Genomic DNA, 22,374 nt, shown 5'->3' with positions numbered 1-22,374 from the left:
GTCATCGGATGCCTGCATCTCATTAACAAACGGAAAAGCATGCAATTTGATATATTTTAATATATACTTTTGAAAATGCTCCACTACTACATCACTTATGATTAAATTTGACACTCTTTAATCATTTCAACATCTTGATACATATAATTATATTCATACGTACGTTATACATACATATATTTATATTAGTGTATATATATATAAGTAGTTACTTTATGTATAAAATATTACTAATTGATAAAGTTTATGATTTTACTTATTCAATATATATTATGTTATTAATTAGATGGCAATCCATTTAATTCTCCTCCATTTTATTTAAAGCATAGTCCTTTTTATCCAATTTTATTTAGACATTTTCTTGACAATTAATTACATTTCTAGCCTAATTGAATTCAATATGATCTAAATTCCAAATCTCTCTTTTAATTACATCCGTCCATCTATACTAATCAACGTCCACAATTTAATTCCTCATTTTTTTAATCACTCAAACACTTATCCTAACTTTGACTTCATCTTAACCAGAAGGGAGAAGAAGAAAAATGATTTTCACTCTCTACTTCATCTAAAAGAAAAAATAGAGACAAACCAGGTTTTTCGCACGTAGATTCATGAATCTTTAGTTTTACTATTTTCCTTTTGTCTTCTTTGATTTTTGAGTTTTGAGTTGGAATCTTTGACAATAATATCAATAACCTTAGTTTGCTACACCACAAAAGGTAAACCTTTTGCCTTTATAACATTTGTTAATTTTTCCTGATTCGAGATGATATTTCCAGACTTGTAAAGTCTTTATTCTGTGGTTTGGGCTGCTATTACCTGTTGTTGAGTTCCTTGTTGTTGAATATGTCTTAGTTTTCTTGGAGGTTCATAGCTATCTACTGGTCCCATACCATGATCTTCTTTTCCTATAAAGATTTTGGGTTTTATAATGTGCCTTAAGTTTATAACCGTTTTGAGTCTTATGTTTGTTTAAACTTTGATTCATTTTTTGCTTACCTTGATTTATGTCTTCCCATTTTAAGTTCACTTAATATTCATTTGGTCGAGTCCATTCGATTTTCTGCCATCTGATTGCCATATTTTTATCGTCATGTTTCTTCATGGATGAAATTTGTTCAAGTAATAATTTACTGACTACTTATTTTGATTTCGAGTAAGTTCTTGTATTGTCATATAGTTTTTTTTGAGGTCATATTTTATTTAATATTCTGAGAGACCTTGATTTCAAACTCTTCATATTCCTTCAAGTGTAGTCGTGTTTTATTCAGAAAAAAATAAATCATTTCAAAGTATGGGATGGGTCGATGAACTGAATGATTTTAATATATGAGTGTCATATTTTCTCATCATTCCTGCTAATTCTTTTTTTATTTTATTAATATTGTGTCGTTGTGAAAATATGATCAGTTCCTCGTTTAGATTTATTTAGTTTGATATTTTGATAATGAATTTTTATAAAGAGTCTGCTCTTCGAACTATTTCTATGACAATAAATGCGTTCGGCATTGGTTGTTATTTGTTGAGTTCGAAATTTCTATTTTTAGCTTGAAAATTCTAAGTTCGATATCATTAGTTTCCTCTTTACTGGTTGTTAAGTGGTAGAAATATGTAGTTGCTCACGCTGTTGACATGGTACGAGTATAAATCCGTCTAGTTGAAAATGGTTTGGGTTAAAACCATGTTACTTTCCTCCTTCTAGGAACTATTGAAGAATTCTCCATGTGTATCCTTCGTATGATCAGCCCCTCCATGTATGTCTTAAGAAGATCTTTGTATGATTTTATCTTTATTTAAAATCAAGTTTGGTTTTGATCAAAACAATCTAATTTATTAAAAGTGTAACATTTCTGGTTGCAGTCAGTTATTATGTTAGAATTGTGTGTATTTTTTGTTTGCTTCTTGCTTCTGTTTTCCTCCTTTATACTTTTAGTATGCTACTCTTTGTCAAGGATGATTGATTTTAAGTTAGATTCCCCATTTAGCCCTCTTTGTTTGATCACATCATCATTTCTAATTGAATAGGTCCTACTTACACGAATAATACTCTCTGTTAAAGTTTTTTTTCTTCCTATATTTTAAATTTCTTCTCTTCAAGCATGAATGACAATAGCATGTCCTCCCCTGTTACATGTCCTCTAATGAATAATTTTGATTAATTTTTCATATTTTGCTTATCCATTTTCGAAAGCTTGCCATTTATGGGTCTTTTAGAAAGTCAGGTGATTTGATTTGATTCGTCCGTAAGCTTGTCAAGAGGTTGATCATATTTATAAATTTCTATTTTTTTTAGTTGGTTAATTAAGAATTCATTTGGTTTATCTTAATGTTCTATTATGAATAATCCCCATATCATTTCCTCTTTAAATTTAAATTGTCCTGTTAACTCTTCATCTTTTTTTTTCTTTTGGCCTGATTCATGTAAGATATTGAATATGTAGTATTCATTGACTTCAATGGATTCCTCCTTTTAAGTATCATATTTGTTCCTTTGAAATTTTTACTGTGCGCAAATTGATTTTGTGTTGGTAATCTCAAATTTCTTCCTCCCTGTTTGTATCTCTATCTATATTCAAACTTATGTTATTAAATATGGGGCATTGATTGGTGTTCTAAAACAAGTTTTGGCATATGATTATTTGTCCAATCACTTACTCCATGGAATTATTTTGAAAATATGTTCACTGCTCCATTTTCTTTATTTATATAATATTAGTTATTATACATGTGATGGCAGAATGTTATTATTTTACCGCTAATGAATGTTTGTTAATAATCTGCAGTGCTATTCTGTTTGATCACATTACTTATGATGTAGATAGAGTATTAATCCTTATCCTTTTTCTCTTCTTATTTCTCATGTACACCGGAGGGCTGGAGTTTCCACTTTTAAATTCATTTTTGGCCCAAACTATTGGGCCAACAGCTATTAGGATCACCACAGAGCTCGGAGTCTTGTAAATTAGGAGTCAACATCCCTTGGCCTTCCTCATTACTCTTTTGATTATGCTTTCTCTTGATACATTAATTGATTTATATGTTTACATATATGGAATATTAATACTAATCTCTCCTCTTTATTTGAGACCCTTTTTGCATATGGGCCAATATTATTTGTTAATTATTTTTTAAATGTGTTAGACACTAGTTTAAAGGCTAAAAATATAGATTTTTTTATTATCAAGAATAGATATGGCCTTGCACCATATTTTTTGCAAAACAAGATAATTATAGAATGAATCCCAATAGTTAGGTCATCTTAGATTCTTTTGATAAATTTCCTTATAAAATAATTTGTTATTCACATCTTTGGCCATTTAGATTAAAAAATATAATTTATTATTTTCTATTTTAAGGCCTAGATGTCTTACTTGTTTCCCTAATATATTATTTCGAGATTTCAGATTTATAACAGATTTAAAATGCAAGGTATATATATATATGTCATACATACAAGGTATTATTTTATTTTACTGTTGCCCTAATTTTACTATACTTGATGTATTACTTTGTTATAGATAACATATTTTATATACCCACTATCCCTTTTATCAATGCTATTTTTCATTTTTTTTTGTAAACTCTTACACTTTAACACACACATTATTTTACTACATATATATCTATTATCGTTTTGTCCCTACATATATCTACAAAGTGGTGGTTAGACCGGCTATGTTGTATGAGGCAGAGTGTTGGCCAGTTAAGATCTCTCACATTCAAAAGAGGAAAGTTGCCGAGATGAGAATATTGAGATGGATGTGTGGTCACACCAGGAGCGACAGGATTAGAAATGAGGCTATTCGAGACAAGGTAGGAGTGGCCTCGGTGGAAGACAAGATGCGGGAAATGCGACTGAAATGGTTTGGACATGTGAAGAGGAGAGACACAGATGACCCAGTGAGGAGGTGTGAGAGGTTGGCCATGGATGGTTACAGAAGAGGTAGGGGTAGGCCGAAGAAGTATTGGAGAGAGGTGATTAGACAGGACATGGCTCAGTTACATCTTATCGAGGACATGACCTTAGATAGGAGGGTGTGGAGGACCCACATTAGGGTAGAAGGCTAGTACATAGTCTCGTTATTCTTCCCTATTCGTAGGCGCATTAGCACATTACAATTCATTGTGCTCTCATTTCTGCTATTTCTGTTACTATTTATTACTTTCTATACTTTTGATTACTCTATTTTATCTGTGACGCTGTCGTTATTTATTTTCCTATAGCGCCTTGAATTTCTTAACCTTATCTGACCCCCTTTTTATGCCTTTTATGCCTTTTTTAAGCCGAGGGTCTCTCGGAAACAACTGTCCTACCTTGGTAGGAGTAAGGTGTGCGTACACTCTACCCTCCCCAGACCCCACATTGTGGGATTTCACTGGGTTGTTGTTGTTGTATACTATTTTTAGTTGTGATAACTCCATTTTATCAATTATTTGCTCGAATTATATTTACTATACAGTGCACATGTGACTATATTTGACACCCATCTTTGTCTTTTATTTATTTATTTATATATTTTACATCTTAATTCTAGATAATAAAAATAACAAATCCTCGTGTATTTCCAACATATGGCAAACACTTATTTATTACAAATATATTATTATTAATTTATTTATTTTTTTATTTTTTATTTTTTTTTACTTAGTATATACGTATATATGATATACCTTCTATTTTCAACACTTTTTTCAAAACTAATGATGTAATGACCCATTTGATCATTTTGAGAATGAGTCATCTCTCTTCATAAAATACTCTCTATGTAAATTTAAATTAGAAATTTGGACCTTTCGGTAACTTTGGTTAATTAGTTGAGGGATAATGTTAGAGAATTAATTTAATTGATGGGCTAAAGTGTTAATTTATTTAATATCATATACCAATTTTCTTATATTTATTAAAATAGGTTAGTAGGGTTTGTAAATTTTAATACATAATTAGTTTGGAAAAGGAAAATGAATAATAATAAAAGAAAAAATAATAATTATATATATATATATATAATATGATGGCTTAATGCCATCAGATGTAACGATAAACAGAGAACAACGATGAGAAAACGAGAAACAGAAATGGGAAGGAAAAAAATACGGAGGAAGAAAAAAAAAAGGGGAAAAGAAAAATAAAGGAGAACAGAAAAATAGAGATTTTCATTCCAAAGCGTCAAGGTAATTATTTTTATCCTTTCCATTAAATTTTCATGTGATTATGAACATATTTTTTGGGTATATTAGTGGAGAAACAATGCTGAAATAAGAAAATATGACCCTAGGGTTCTTTATATAAAATCTTGATTTGAGGGTCGAATAATGATCTATTTTAGCTGAAATTTGACATGTGAGTTTATTTTATCATGAGTGAACATAATCGAAAAGAAAATTTCAGATTTAACTTCAATGACATAGAATGAGTTAGTTCCCAATTTTTGATATATTAAGACAAATAATTAAATATTAGTTATATTATATTTTATGAATTCCATTAAATTTATGATGTTGGGGAAATTAGAACCTAACCCTAGGCTTAAAATTTGGAAATATGAGAGTTGACATGTTATTTGACATCAATATTAGGAACTTGATTATAGATTTGGGTAGGCTTTGGGTCTAGGCTAGACATATAATAATATGGGTGTTGTTAGTTTCAAAATCTTATTGTGGTTATTTATTTGATTAGATTTTACTTATTTGGAGGCCCAACGAAAAGCGAAGGCTCATGTACTGGAGTAATTGCTTGATTAATTAAGGAAAGTAAATTTCTAAAACTCAGTTTAAGCTTGTAGATACTTGTATTTCTGTGTTATGTGTACTGGGGAGTAATGTGAATTAGACTGGGTTATTAACTATATGATTGACCTTAAAAATGGAGATGCGGGGTATAAAATGGTGATCTAATGACATGTATTGGTGAGATTGATATGTTGTGATTATGGGTTTATTTCGATAGGTGAAATGACTATGTTGATGTGAGATAGGAAAAATTATTGTTGTTGTCATGTTATTATCATGAATTATATGAACATGAATTGATTGCATTGGTTCTAACATATTGTATTGAGACTGAAAATGATATGAAACAAAAGGGATTGGGCCACACGCTTCGTGGCAGATATTATGAAACAAAGGGGTCAGGCCATACGCTCCATGGTAGGTATTATGGAAATAAAAGGGTCTGGCCACACACGCTGTGGCAGGAAATATATATTCAGGGGTCGGGACACACGCTCCGTGGCAGGTTACATGGACAGAAATGTCCCCTATGGGTTCCGGACTGTAATTTAGTGGATGTGTACCGATAGGACAGACATGCATCATCTCATTTCATTGCATCGCATTTTGTTGATATTTGTGAATTTGTGTTTACCCCTTTATTGCTCTGTATATGCTGAACTTGACTTGATATGATTTATTGATGAGACTATTGATGAGTATTCCTGGACTGTATTACTGTTATTACTATACAAGTGTAGAGTTGGGCTAGTTTTATGCAGGTTGTAGTTGAGGAGGTTCGGTTGGGATGACAGAATTACTTGTATCTATCAAGCTTTGCTTTGTTTTAGTTATCAACTTGCTGAGTACCATGTTGTTTGGTACTCAACCTTTGCTTCTACACTTGTGTAGGTTGTGAGCCCGGACCTGCTTTATCTCCTAGTGCTTCCTACCAATTTTAAGGGTATCATCTCGAGTATTGATGTAACTGTTATATCCATCTAGCGGACACCTCTTACTCTTTTATTATGTTTTAGTCCTATTCTAGAGAGAAAGACATTGTGACTGTATTTTCTTTCGTATTCGGTAATGTATTAGTGGCTTGTATAGATGACAACCAATCTTGGGGGATTTTGAGTTTATTTTACGTCTTTTTGCTTAAGTTAAATTTTAATTCCTTTCTTTTTCTTCCGCATCTACTTTCCATTGGGTATTAGGTTGACTTATCTCAGTGGGTTGAGATGAGTGCCATCATACCCAGATTTAGGTCATGACAAAAATGGTATCAGAGCCCCAAGTTCATAGGTCTCACGTGTATACAAGCCGAGTCTAAGTAGAGTCTTAAGGATCAGTATAGATACATCTGTACTTATCTTCGAGAGGCTATGAGGACTTTTAGGAATTTTTCCCTTTGTTCTTTCACTTTGTATCGTGCGTGTTGTGTTGATACTGAATATTCATGTGTCCTTTGTGACAGATGGCTAGGACCAGGACTACAGCTAGAGGTAGAGGAAGGGAGACACTCCCTGAGGTTGATGTTGGGACCCCAACTAGGGTTAGAGATAGAGGCCGAGCTAGAGTCTGTTGTCGGGGTGTGGCGGCAGGCAGAGGTTGTGCCCGAGGAGCGGCGCCAGCTAGAGGTTATGCCAGAGAGGCTTCTCTTGATCCATAGATTGATGCTAGAGAGGAACAAGTACCTCCAGAGCCTCCTACTGCACCATTTCTTCAGGACACTTTGATGCGAGTATTGGATGCGCTCGAAGGGTTTAATTAGAGTGTGAGGGCGAATGGTACATCTAAGGGTTCTCATACTAGAGCAGGAGCCCAGACCCCAGGGAAGGATCAGATTTCAGTTGTTTAGGGTCCGGTGGGCCAGCCACCTACGGGCCCTAAAGCATATAAGGATGGAGTGCAGGTAAGGGGAACCCAGGGTGCACCTGTAGTCATGTTGACTAACGACGAGCAACGCTGATATGAGAGGTTTCAAAAAATGGACCCACCACAGTTTCAAGGTGGGAAGACTGAGGATGCGCACGATTTCCTGACCACGTGCTGAGAGTTTTTGGAGGTGGTAGGGTTAGATGAGACTCACAGAGTTCGTTATACTATACTCCAGTTATGTGGGCCAGCCAGAGAGTGGTGGAGAGTGTATCTAAGTTCCAAGCCAGTTGGGTTATCCCAGATGACTTGGGATGAGTTTGCTAGTGACTTTTATGACCGTTTCATCCCCTGGAGTGTGAAGGAAGAGAGCCAATTATGGTTTGAGAATTTGAGGCAGGAGAGTCTTACAATTGCTGAGTATAAGACTCATTTCTACCAGTTGTCCAAACATGCCATGGCTGTACTTCCTGGTGAGACAGAGTGGATTCACAGATTTGTGCGAGGACTGAACTATACTATTTGTACAAAAGTTTTTTGACCCACCCATGAGGGAATTTCTTTCCAGTCCATCGTGGGTGCCGCCAAAGAGGTGGAGTTAATAGAGAGAGAAGTTTGGGGACCCCAAGAGGGCCCGTGCTTCTGGTCAGTTTTAGGGGACCTCACTTGGAGGTAGAGGGTCTTATAGAAGAGGTGGTTCCTTCCAACGTAGAGGACCAGTTCATGCATCTATGCCTGCTTCTGAGGATGGTCAGACACTTTATGAGTGCTACAGTATAGGTCAGAGTTACCAGGGGTCACAGTAGAGGCCGGTGAGCCAGGGTGGTTATACAAGTTCTTCAGGTTCATCGCAGAGGTTTTTGTACGGGAGAGAATGTTATACTTGTGGTAATTCGGATCATCTTTTATGGCAGTGTACATCTCAGGGTCGAGGAGGAACCCAGCCTAGTTCTTCAATTTCAGTTAGAGGACCAGCGCCGCCGGTCAGAGGTTGAGGTAAAGCCTAGACTAGTAGAGGTGGTCGCACTCCTAGTAGGGGTGCTGGTGGTGCTATAGTCCCTCAAGAAGGAGGTAGAGGTATTAGGCAGGTCGTAGGTGGTAGGGGAGCTCAGTGTTATGCTTTTCTAAGGAGACCCGAGGCTGAGGCTTCCGACGCAGTTATCACAGGTATTGTCCCAGTCTGCCATCGACCTGCATCTGTATTATTAGATCCAGGGTCTACATTTTCCTATGTTTCTACCTATTTTGTATCTAACTTTGATTTGACATGTGACCGTATGTCCGTGCCCATTTATGTTTCTATACCCATGGGTGAACCCTTAGTAGTGGATCGAGTATATCGATCCTGTCTTGTTTCCTTGGCTGGGTATGATACTTGGGTAGATATGATTATTCTGGGGATGTTAGACTTTGATGTGATATTGGGTATGGGTTAGCTTTCTCCCCATCGTGTTATTCTTGATTGTTATGCTAAAACTATTACCTTAGCGATACCTGGTGCCCCAAGGATTAAGTGGAAAGGTACTAGTGGCTCCTATCTTAGTAAGATTATCTCATATATTCGTGCTCAGAGATTGATTAATAGGGGGTTTATGTCTTATTTGGCCTTTATTCGGGATACCAGTATTGAGTCACCTCCTATAGAGACTGTCCTAGTGGTTAAGGAGTTTTTTTTGATGTATTTCCTACTGATCTTCCTGGTGTTCCTCCGGATAGGGACATTTATTTTTCTATTGACTTAGAGCCTGGCACTAAACCCATTTCTATTCCTCCATATCGCATGGCTCTAGTTGAATTGGAGGAGTTGAAGGATCAATTGAAAGACTTGTTGAGTAAGGGGTTTATTTGCCCTAGTGTATCTCCTTGGGGTGCACCAGTTCTATTTGTAATGAAGAAAGATGGGACTATGAGGATGCATATCAATTACATACAGTTGAACAAGGTAACTGTTAAAAATAAGTATCCTCTTCCCTATATTAATGATTTATTTGATCAGCTACAGGGAGCGACATTGTTTTCCAAAATAGACTTGAGGTCCGGTTATCATCAGTTGAAGATTAGGGTATCAGATATCCTTAAGACAGCTTTTCAGATTCGTTATGGTCACTACGAGTTTTTGGTGATGTCATTTGGGTTGACCAATGCCCCTGCAACATTTATGGAGTTGATGAACGGAGTGTTTTGCCCGTACTTGGATTCTTTTGTGATAGTATTCATTGATGACATCTTGGTGTATTCTAAGACTGAGGCAGATCATGTCCGCCATTTGAGGTTGGTACTTCAGAAGTAGAGAGAAGAAAAGTTGTATGCAAAGTTCTCCAACTGTGAATTTTGTCTTGATTATGTTACATTCTTAGGACATGTAGTGTCCAAAGAGGGGATTGGAGTGGATCCAACTAAGATTGAGGCAGTTAGAGGTTGGACAAGGCCTACTTCTCCTACTGAGATTCATAGTTTTGTAGGGTTAACCAGTTATTATAGATGATTTATGCAGGGCTTCTCCACTATTGCAGCTCCATTGACTAGATTGATTCAGAAGGCCATGGATTTTCATTGGTCCGATGAGTGTGAAGCGACCTTCCAAAAGCTCAAGACTTTATTGACTTCGGCTCCTGTTTTGATGCTACCCGAGGAAGGTGTGGGATTTACTGTATACTGTGATGCTTCCGGTGTTGGTTTAGGCAGTGTGTTGATGTAAAAGGGGAAAGTGGTTGCCTATGCCTCGAGACAGTTGAAGGCCTATGAGAAAAACTATCCTACTCATGATTTGGAGTTAGCGGCTGTGGTTTTCGTGCTTAAGTTATGGCGTCATTACCTATACGGTGTGCATTGTGAGTTCTTCACTGATCATAGGAGTCTTCAGTATATATTTCGTCAGAGGGATCTGAACTTGAGGCATCGTAGATGGCTTAAGTTGCTGAAAGACTACAACATGACTATTTTGTATCACCCAAGAAAAGCCAATGTGGTGGAGGATGCCTTAAGTAGGAAGTCCTCTAGTATGAAGAGTCTTTCCGCAATCCGAGTTGAGGAGCGACCATTGGCTAAATATGTTCAGAGGCTGGCTAATAGCCTTGTCCGGTTGCAGATTTCAGAGGATGGTGGTGTTCTTGCCTTTGTGGAGGCACATTCTTCCTTGGTTGAGTAGATTCGGGAGAGACAGTTTGAAGATGAGAAGTTATATATCATTCGAGACAAGGTGTTAAGAGGTAAAGCTAATAAGGCGATAGTTGATTCGGAAGGAGTATTGAGGATTAGCGGAAGAATCTGTGTGCCTAAGGTGGGTGACCTGACTAGTCTTATTTTGGAAGAGATCATTGTTCAAGGTATTCCATCCATCCAGGAGTAGCCAAGATGTATCATGATCTAGGCCAGCACTATTGGTGGTGTGGAATGAAGAAGGATATCGCAGAGTTCGAGTCCAAGTGTTTGACTTGCCAGCAGGTAAAGTGTGAGCACAAGCGGCCTGGGGTATGAGTCAGAGGATGCCTATTCCCACTTAGAAGTGGGAAATGATCACCATGGACTTCATTGTAGATTAACCTCCCACCGTGGGTAGTTATGATTCTATATAGGTAATTGTTGACAGACTGACAAAGTTTGCCCATTTTATTCCGGTTAAGGTGAGGTACATAACAGATAAGCTAGCCCAGTTGTATATTAGAGATATCGTTCGGCTTCATGGTGTCTCGGTATCCATTGTTTCGGATCAAGGTTTAGTATTCACTTTGCACTTTTGGCAGGCATTACAACATGGTTTGGGCACTAGACTTTATATGAATACTGCTTTTCATCCACAAACCGATGGTCAGTCCGAGCGGATGATCTAGGTGTTGGAGTACATACTCCGAGCTTGTGTTATTGATTTTGGTGCTAGATGGATCAACACTTGCCCCTAGAGGAGTTTTCATACAATAACAATTATCACTCCAGTATCCAGATGGCTCCATTTGAGGCTTTGTATGGTAGGAGGTGTTGATCCCCTATTGGATAATTTGACTTAGCTGAGATGGACTCCTTAGACACAGACTTGCTTAGAGATGCTATGGAGAAGGTTCATAGGATTCAGGGTAGACTCTTGACAACCCAGATTAGGCAGAAGAGTTATGCAGACCAGAGAGTTCGAGCATTGGAGTTCATGGTAGGCGATCATATTTGGCTTCGAGTATCACCCATGAAAGGCGTGATGCGGCTCGGGAGGAAGGGCAAGCTCAGCCCTCGATTTATTGGCCCATTTGATATTTTGGCGTGAGTTGGAGAGGTGGCTTATAGATTGACCTTGCCATCTATCTTATCGGCGGTGCATAACATGTTTTATGTCTCTATGCTTTGAAAGTATGTTCCAGATAAATCCCATATGTTATCATTCGATTCAGTTGAGTTGGGTCTAGACCTGACATTTGAGGAGGAGCCTATAGCTATTCTAGATAAGCATGTTCGTAAGCTTAGAACCAAGGAGATAGCTTCAGTGAAGGTACAGTGGAAGCATCGTTCAGTCGGAGAGGCGACTTGGGAAACAGAGACTGATATGCGCGCTAGATATCCCCAGCTTTTTGAAGCTTCAGGTACTTTCCTTTACTTTATGTTCAGGGACGAACATGATTTTTAGTGGTGGATAATGTAATGACCCCTTTGGTCATTTTGAGAATGAGTCATCTCTCTCCATAAAATACTCTCTCCGTAAATTTAAATTAGAAATTTGGACCTTTCGGTAACTTTGGTTAATTAGTTAAGGGATAATGTTAGAGAATTAATTTAATTGATGGGATAAAGTGTTAATTTATTTAATTTCCTATACCACTTTTCTTATATTTATTAAAATAGGGTAGTAGGGTTTGTAAATTTTAATATATAATTAGTTTGGAAAAGGAAAAAGAATAATAATAAAAGAAAAGAAAAATTAATAAATTATATATACATAATCTGATGGCTTAATGCCATTAGATGTAACGATAAACAAAGAACAACGATGAGAAAACGAGAAACAAAAATGGGAAGGAAAAATATACGGAGGAAGAAAGAAAAGAAACAGAAAAAGAAAAATAAAGGAGAAAAGAAAAATAGGGATTTTTATTCCAAAGCGTCAATGTAATTATTCTCATCCTTTTCATTAAATTTTCATGTGATTATGAACATATTTTTAGGGTATATTAGTGGAGAAACAATGAGAAAATAAGAAAATATGACCCTAGGGTTCTTTATATAAAAACTTGATTTGAGGATCGAATGACGATCCATTTTAGCTAAAATTTGACATGTGAGTTTATTTTATCATGACTGAACATAATCGGAAAGAAAATTTCAGATTTCACTTCAATGACATAAAATGAGTTAGTTCCCAAATTTTTATATATTTTTTTTTTGAGGGAATAGACCCTACACGAGGCTCCCACCTCTCGTGCACAGTCAGGGGTTGAGCATCACCCCCAAGCCTTAACATAAAATAAAATAGAAAAATACAAGGAGGGGGACATAAACCTTACCTCCGATCCTATGTTGGTTCATAAGTCGGCTAACCTATTAAGGTCGGCTAACTCATCCCCGTAGCAAAAGGAGCTATCTATAACTAGAAAGCAGTAAACCTATGAGAGGACTCCTCCCGATACAAGTCGACTAAGAAAGCATAAATGAGGGAGACTCTCCCCTTCCATGAAAAGACAAGAAAGTAACCTACACTAGTCCTATTCAACTATGCTACGTACCATACATAGCTAAATTGAAGAAGAACAAGTATATGAACCTTCTATCTTGCATGGGGTGAAGAAGCTCTTTTCATCTTTGCCCTTTTTCGTCTTGTCGTACCAAGTAAGTCCAAGGGAAGTATGCAACAGCATCGCAATCATGATTATCAGCTAAGGAGGATGAAACGAGAATTTTGTAGCTTCTGATGTTCCAGCAGCCTTGGATATTGGAGGGTTCTTGTGTGCCTGTACAGAATCTAGGAGGGATGTTGCAGGTGTTATATCATGGTATCTGTTGGCTGCATCTACAAGTGTAACCATGCACTTTGTAATCCCTGCATCTGCAAAGAAAAACAACCCTTTTGCCACTGCTGTTGCTGCAGCTGTAGCCCATCTGTTGCAGGTCTGTCTTGATGTTGCTTTATGTTCTAGTGAGTGGTTGTATGCTAAAGTACTTGTTCTTTGGGATTGTATTTGTGTATTGTACCTGCACAAGTAAAAGAACAAGAAGAAAAATACCTCCAATACTTCTACACAGCAAACATTGTGCTGTGGTTCTGCAGGTCCATTGGGGACTTGTAGTTTGTCCTTGTGTGCTGCATGTTGTTGGAGGTTTTATGTGTTGTGGCTTGTAAACATGTCCCCAACTGTAACATGCTTTAATGTATCTCCAGATACCTGCAAATGCATAGAGACAAGCCAACAAGACCAAAAACAAATAGACACCAACCTCCTCATTATGCTTACGTCGGTTAACTTGTTCAAAGTCGCTCGACTAACGTTTCCAATTATCCATTTGAGGTGGAACTTCTTGATCCTTGTAGTTACTGTATTTTCTGTGTTCTTGTAACATTTGGAAGCCTTTTGGACAAGTTGGAATCTCCAAGTAGTGAATTGCTCCATTTGAAGACTTAAGTCGGCTAACTTTTTCAAGGTCGCTCAACTAACGTCTCCAATTATCCGTTTGGGATGAAACTTCTGGCAATATTTGGAGGCCTTTTGGACAAGCTGGAAGCTCCAAGTAGTGAAGTGCTTCATTTGGAGAGTTAAGTCGGCTAACTTTTTCAAAGTCGCTCGACTAACGTCTCCAATTATCCGTTTGAGGTAAAACTTCTTGGGCTTTGCAAATACTGTATTTTCTGTGTTCTTGCAACATTTGGAGGCCTTTTGGACAAGCTGGAAGCTCCAAGTAGTGAAGTGTTCCATTTGGAGACTTAATTCGGCTAACCTTTTCAAGGTCGCTCGACTAACATCTCCAAATTTCCGTTTGAGCTGAAACTTCTTGGGCTTTGCAACTACTGTATTTTCTGTATTCCTGCCTAGTTTGGAGTCAATTTGATGTTGCATGATGCTTTTGTTGGGGGCTGCAGCTGTGGCCTGTGCTGGAATTTTGATGGCTGTTGCTGCAGCTGTAGTCCATCTGTTGCAGGTATGTCTTGATGTTCCTTTATGTTCTAATTATTTGTTGTATGCTGAAGAACTTGTTCTTGGAGGTTGCAGTTGTGTATTGTACCTGCACAAGTAAAAGAACAAGAAAAATTCTGCACAGCAAAAACTGTGCTGTAGTTTCTCCTTGTATGCTGCAATTTGTTGGAATTCCAAGATCAGTTGCTGACACTCCAGCACCAGCCCCTTGATGTAAGTTCTGGTTGTATGGAGGAATTCCACAAGCTGCAAGCTCCAAATGGTGAAGTGCTCCATCCTGCCACTGCTGTAATATGCAGCACACATAGCTGGTCCTCCAACTGTGGATTGATATGTTGCATGTGTACAAGTTCCTGCACAGTCAAAAAGTAGAAGGAAAGGAAATAAAAAGAAAAAGGCTACTCTAATCCTAGGTAGGTAAGATGCAGGGGAGACTCTCCCCTTTACAATGGTCCTAACTGTAGAACCTTCAAAGTGGTTATCACTAGTCATATTGATATCCAATTTGAAGAGTAAGTTAGAACATTGAAGATAAAAATAGTTCAAGGAGGTTGTTTGATCCTTTTTAATCTTTTTCTCCTGAAGCTTGCCATCCCTATCTTGTCCAGCTTGATGTAGCCCTTGATTTCTTGTGGAAGTTGTTGCATATTATAGAATTGTTGAGTATTGTCAAGCTTATGGCTGTGCTTAGAAAGAGTATCTGCAACAAAATTGGCTTCTCTGAATACATGTTTGCAATGAAAGTAGTCTAGTAACTGGACTAAATTCTGAAGTTCTTCCATGTATTTGTGTATGCTCCATGGAGGCTTGATATCTTGCTTCAACCACATAGTTAAAAGTTCTGAGTCCACCTCCAGTACCACTCTACTATAACCATGTTGAAGACACCAAAGGATGCCCATAGTAGCTGCCTGTACCTCAGCTTGATTGTTGGTTCCATGTCCTAATGGAGTTGCAAATGCATATATCAAGTTACCCTTGTGGTCTCTCAATATTCCCCCTGCTCCAATCTTCCCAGGGTTGTCCAATGCACTCCCATTAGTATTCAACTTTACTATTGAAGGTGGAGGTCTGATCCACACAACTTTGATCACTTTAGTGTCATGTTGGCAATTTTCTACCATCAGAACCAGATCATTCCAACTCTTAGGCCACTTAATGTAAGGATAGACAGTGCTTATCAGCATGTACAGGTCCTTAGTAATGGAGAACTTAACTCTAGTAGAACTAGATTTATTTCCTCCATATTTGCTTGCACATCTATTCTTCCATATATGCCAGCAAACAAAAATAGGAGTTGCCTGCAACATGAGCTTATGGACTGCATTATTGGGCTTAGAAGTCCACCACTTCATCAGGATGTTTCTCAGAGGCCAGTTGTCTTGCAGGATTCCCCAAGATCTGGAAAATTGCTGCCAAATATGTTTTGCTAAATTTCCAGAGGCAAATATATGGTCAACAGTATCCAATCCAGGCCTGTAGCAACAAGAGCATTCTGCTGGTTCAGCTCCAAATTGAACTAGTTTTTCATTGGTTGGAAGTTTCAATCTGAGTGCTCTCCATAGTAAAAAGGACACCTTGAAAGGGATGTTAGTGTGCCAAGTGCAACTATCAGTCAAGCTCTTACATTTGTGCTTTCTAACTTGTTCCCAAGCAGATTTGGAAGTGAAATTACCATGAGATGTTAGTTTCCAGCATGCTTTATCAGCTATGTTGGGATGATAATATACCTTAGTGTTAAGGATCTGAAACACAAGCTGAGGAGGGGCATATTTTCTGATTTTCTGCACATTCCATTCCCCATTCATAAGGTATTCAGAGACTGTAGTATTATTGAGCCTAGGTAGATAGTTATTGTGATAAGCAAGGGGTCCAATACCCATCCAATCATCCCACCAAAAGCTGCATGTACCTGAATTGATATGCCAATGTATATGAGGCTCAATATTAATTTTATTTGCCATCATATGCTTCCACATAAGAGATTGACCTGTGTTCCATTTTTTATCACCGGATGTGCTCTTTGGCAATACTTAGCCTTTAAGAATTCTCCCCATAAAGTCTTTTTGGATCTAAAAGTCCACCACTGTTTGTATTGTAAGGCCAGACACACATCTTGTATGTTTTTCATACCAATACCCCCTTCCTCCACAGGGTAGCTGAGTGTCTCCCAAGAAGCCCAGTGGTACTTCCTCTTTTCTTTGTATGAATTCCATTAAATTTATAATGTTGGAGAAATTAGAACCTAACCCTAGGCTTAAAATTTGGAAATATGAGAGTTGACATGTTATTTGACATCAACATTAGAAATTTGATTATAGATTTGGGTAGGCTTTGGGTCTAGGCTAGACATATAATAATTTGGGTGTTGTTAGTTTCGAAATCTTATTGTGGTTATTTATTTGATTAGATTATACTTATTTGGAGGCCCAACGAAAAGCGAAGGCTCAAGTACTGGAGTAATTGCCTTATTAATTAAGGCAAGTAAATTTCTAAACTTTAGTTTAAGCTTGTAGATGCTTGTATTTCCGTATTATGTGTACTGGAGAGTAATGTGAATTAGACTGGGTTATTAACTATATGATTGGCCTTAAAAATTGAGATGAGGGGTATAAAATAGTGATCTAATGACATATATTGGTGGGATTGATATGTTGTGATGATGGGTTTATTTTGGATAGATGAAATGACTATGTTGATATGAGATAGGAAAAATTATTGTTGTTGTCATGTTATTATCGTGAATTATATGAACATGAATTGATTGCATTGGTTTTGACATATTGTATTGAGACTGAAAATGATATGAAACAAAAGAGATTGGGCCACATGCTCTGTGGCAGATATTATAAAACAAAGGGGTCGGGCCACACGCTTTGTGGCAGGTATTATGGAAATAAAGGGGTCGGATCACATGCTTCGTGGCAGGAAATACATATTGAGAGGTCGTGCCACACGCTCCGTGGTAGGTTATATGGACAGAAATGTCCCCCATGGGTTTCAGACTGTAATTCAGTGGATGTGTACTGATAGGACAGACATGCATCATCTCATTTCATTGCATCGCATTTTGTTGATATTTGTGAATTCGTGTTTACCCCTTTATTGCTCTGTATATGCTGAACTTGAATTAATATGATTCATTGATGAGACTATTGATGAGTATTCATGGACTGTATTACTGTTATTACTATATAAGTGTAGAGTTGGACTGGTTTTATGCAGGTTGTAGTTGAGGAGGTTCGGTTGGGATGACATGATTACTTGTATCTATCGAGCTTTGCTTTGTTTTAGTTATCCACTTGCTGAGTACCATGTTGTTTGGTACTCACCCTTTGCTTCTACACTTGTGTAGGTTTTGAGCTCGGACCTGCTTGATCTCCTAGTGCTTCCTACCAATTACGAGGCTATCATCTCAAGTGTTGAGGTAGCTGTTACATCCATCTAGCAGACACCTCTTACTCTTTTATTATGTTTTAGTCCTATTCTAGAGATAAAGACTTTATTGACTATATTTTCTTTCGTATTCGGTAATGTATTAGTGGCTTGTACAGATGACAACCAATCTTGGGGGATTTTGAGTTTATTTTATGTGTTTTTGCTTAATTTAAATTTTAATTCTTTTCTTTTTCTTCCGCATCTACTTTCCATTGGGTATTAGGTTGACTTATCTCGGTGGGTTGAGATGAGTGCTATCACATCCGGATTTGGGTCATGACAAATGCAAACTTTTCTTGTTGGTATTTTCTAAAGCAAACAAAAAATGAATAAATATCCCTAAATCATTTTTTAAAAAACTAAATTTAAGGACTATCTTCGGATAGACTCTGAGGGATGCTTAACACCTTCCCATCGAGTAATCAGAACCCTTACCTAAAATCTCATCGGTTTCGCAAATCAAAACAGAGTTTACATTTATATTTTTTAAAATGGTTTTCCTGATATTTTCCTTAAAATTAGGTGGCGACTCTAAACATTTTCAAAATTAAAGGCATAGCCATTTTTATGTTGTGAACTATTTTGACCAGTTCGAAAATAGGGTGCGACATGTTGGCGACTCTGCTGGGTAACACCCCATATACTTAGCACTTTAGGTTTTAACCTTAGTAAAATTTAGTTGCACCATATAGGAATATTTACTTATTATTTGTCTATTATTTACTTTAATTATTTAATTATGATTTGTTATATTACTCTTTATTTGAAAAGACGCAAGCTAAATCCAAACTTGTGCTCCTTGTTTGTTTGAAAACACTATATGCTACTGCTTTCCTTACACTGTCACTTGCACTTTGAATAGAGTCCTTGGCCGTACACAATACACACACCGGTTCACGCGAGGAGTGTCTCACACTCCCCCAAACCTTCTTTTGGATTCCTTAGTTTCAGAGTAGGCGCAATAAGATTAGTGTGCCTTCTTGCAAACATTCAATCCCACTCTTGAACACCTAGGAAAAATCTTACTCTAGAAAGTAGGTCATGATGCATACACCTTAGGTGAGGCGATCCAAGACATTGTCTTTCACAATTAGGAAAGCCAACCTTTGTCAAAGGTTACACACCTGATGACATATTTTATGTAGAAATTGTTATGAATGATCCAAAGAAAAATACATGACGGATTTGGAATAAACATAATTATCATATCCTCACCTTTCTTTCAGATGAATATCAACCAAAACCTCCCAAACAGTCAGATGGTTGTTTTGTCTCCCCACATCATACAAGATTGGTGGCAAAACATTCATCGGGCACACGGAGCTAAGATTAGAAGGCATTTAGGTGGATTGTTGTCACTCATGGGAATTCGAACCAATAAGATCCTCATCACGCTACTGATGGAGTTTTGGGATCCAAGCATAGTGACCTTTAAGTTTTTGGATTTTGAGATCACTCCAACACTAGAGGAGTTTAGTGTTTTTTTGGAATTACCGATAAGAGGAAAAACACCGATAGGTCCATCAACCCTAAGTACACGAGATTTCCTTGGGCTGTTAGGGATGCATATCTTGCCATCACTAAGGAGAGTAGAAAATGGAAAGGTAATGGATCTTTTTGTGGTGCCGCATAACTATTCCTTGGTGTATATGATTCTTGCCAAAGTATTTTGATCATTGTCAGCATGTACAAGGGTACATAACTTCTTTGGGGGCTATAATCTTTTATTACAGATCTGGGCAATAGAGCACTTCTATTGCCGAAAACCAAGAATGGACTACATTGTAGATGCCCGCAACCTGATTTAGAGCCATAATGATTGTCTTAGATTTTGGGATGCGCCTATGGGAGAAGAAGAGTGGTGTTTGTTCTTGACCAACCTCACAGCAGATTCCATCCACTGGAAGTATTATTTGACAAGAGGATTGGTTTTTGTCCAAATGCAACACCTCTATTTCATTGAGTTGATCAGGCTAGGAGGTATTCAGCCATATGCTCCTCTCCGAGTCTTAGGATAATTTGGAGCTATCCAAGACATACGGCTATGGGCAAATATGGCGTTACATGAGGATGATCTCACTTTGGTCCCAGCAGCACGAATAAGAAATTTGCAGTTGGAATGGGATCACATGATTACAATACAAGAAGAAAGTTAAAAATGGTACACGCCAGAGTATTATGTGTGGCGTACCACTGTGAGCCATTTGGCTCAAGCAAGTACAAAGGGGATTGAAGGTTTTGCGGATAACCAGCGGGTTAATTGGGTTAGGGAGAAGGTAATCCCTCACATAGAAATCACAACACCAATGTACAATCAAATAATTCTAGGATCCGTAGATCATTTGATTCAAATGGTAGATGAAGATTCAAAAGAGGACCCTAAAGAAGATCCAAGTGAAGAACTAGAGGAGCCAGAAAAGGAAGATCCAGAAGAAGATCAGGAAGAGGATCCGAAAGAAGAAGCTCATTCTGAGTATGGTTCGATAGGGTTCGATAAAGGGGTAGTTTCAAACCATATTGATGAATCCCCAAAATATCATCCAAGGCCATATTATGATTACGACAATGATGATGACTCTCCAACATGTCCTTAGATTTCATTCTTATATTTATTTTGTTATCTCTTTGTTCACCTTATGGCCTCCATGTACTTTCATTTTTAGGTTTCCGCCAATCCACTTTATTGTAAGATCCAAATCATCTTTGATTAATGAAATTATATTTGTTCCAAATCCAAAATGTGTTTGAATGGATCATTTATTATCAAACTAATTGCAACGTAGGCCAACCTCTAGCAAAAAGAGGCTCCGTATTAGGACACGTTTGAATGTCGCTAACTTGGCATATATATGTGTTATATATTTGTTATACTTTTAAATATCTCCCAAACTAACATAATATTTTTTTTGTTAATCCCTAAAGGAACATTGATTTGTGTTGACTTACAAACTGGCTGACTCACGGTACAACCTTTGATCAAGGGGAAAGATGAAAGGTGAAGAAGAATTTAACGCTGTAAACATAATGATACCATTACAAAATCCTGAGAGTTCTTAAAATGTGGCCGACACTCGAAATGATGAGAAAATGGCTCAAATGGCACAAGATCTTGAGATATTGAGAGAGGAATTACGTCAAGTGTAAGACTTGGCCAAACTTTTGGCTACTACCCTCCCAACTTTCAAGATGCTCAGCTATTTCCCAAGAGTTGACTTGCATTCTGCAGATTCACCAAATATGCCTAAACATGCTCCTACTCATGGTCAAGAAACACTAGCTCATCTATCTATAATCTGGATTGCTCCTGACCTTCCTACTCAAGACCCCGCTACACCTACGTACCTAGCAACACAACAGATATTTGGAGCACACACCGCCACTCTTTATGATTCACAAATGTCACTTGCATTTGCCTTTGAGGCCCCTACTTTCACGACACAGGCTAGGGTCAAGGTCCCGTATAAGGTTGACCAATATGCAAAGATGGAGAAGGATGCCCGATTGAAAGAAGATGAGTCAATAGATGCCCAACTTCGAGGTCTAAGATAGGCGTTAAAAAACTTTCAAGTCACTAAGGGGATAAAGAGCCTAGATTACGATGACTTATGTATCCACCCAGACATTGACATGCCGGTAGGATACAAGCCCCCAAAGTTTGACATATTTGATTGAAAAGGCGACCCTCACATACTTCTAAGGGCATACTGTGACAAGTTAGTCGGTGTAGGGAGAAATGAGAAGTTAAGAATGAAATTTTTCATTCGAAGTCTTTCTAGAGAAGCGTTGACTTGGTATACATGCCAGAATCCTCGTAAATGGCATAATTGGAAGGAAATGACTGAGGATTTCATGAATCACTTTAGATTTAATATCAAAATCACTGTGGATAGGTTCTCATTAGCCAACATACAGAAGAAACCATCGGAGGACTTCCAGGAGTATGCACGACATTGGAGAACTAAGGCTGCTAGGGTTCAACCTCTACTGGATAAGAGTGAGCTCTCAAAATACTTTATTCGAGCCCAAGAAGGTATCTACTTTGACAAGATGATGGGCCAAAATTTTGCAGAATTGGTCAAGATGGGGGATTTTATAGAGGAAGGCATCAAATTAGGTAAACTTCAGTCCATGAATGCATTGCAAGCTACAAGTAGGTCCATACAATAAGGCTCCATTGGTGTCATCAAGAATAAAAAGGAGGATGTTTCAGCCATCAATTACCAGCATGAAGGACAAT

At 37.6% G+C, this 22,374-nt stretch overlaps 1 protein-coding gene across 1 annotated transcript; it reads left to right on the top strand.

Moving 5' to 3' along the window:
- Positions 1-20,488: 20,488 nt before the first annotated feature.
- On the top strand, positions 20,489-21,686 carry LOC129892815 (uncharacterized). The gene is made up of 2 exons (XM_055968359.1): positions 20,489-20,615; positions 21,364-21,686. The coding sequence occupies exons 1-2, from the start codon at positions 20,489-20,491 to the stop codon at positions 21,684-21,686; spliced, it is 450 nt and encodes a 149-aa protein (XP_055824334.1).
- Positions 21,687-22,374: the final 688 nt, after the last annotated feature.

Source organism: Solanum dulcamara, chromosome 1 (assembly GCF_947179165.1).
Source record: "Solanum dulcamara chromosome 1, daSolDulc1.2, whole genome shotgun sequence".
NCBI lineage: Eukaryota > Viridiplantae > Streptophyta > Magnoliopsida > Solanales > Solanaceae > Solanum > Solanum dulcamara.
Note: the sequence above shows the minus strand (reverse complement) of the source record. Positions and strands in the feature narration are given on the sequence as shown.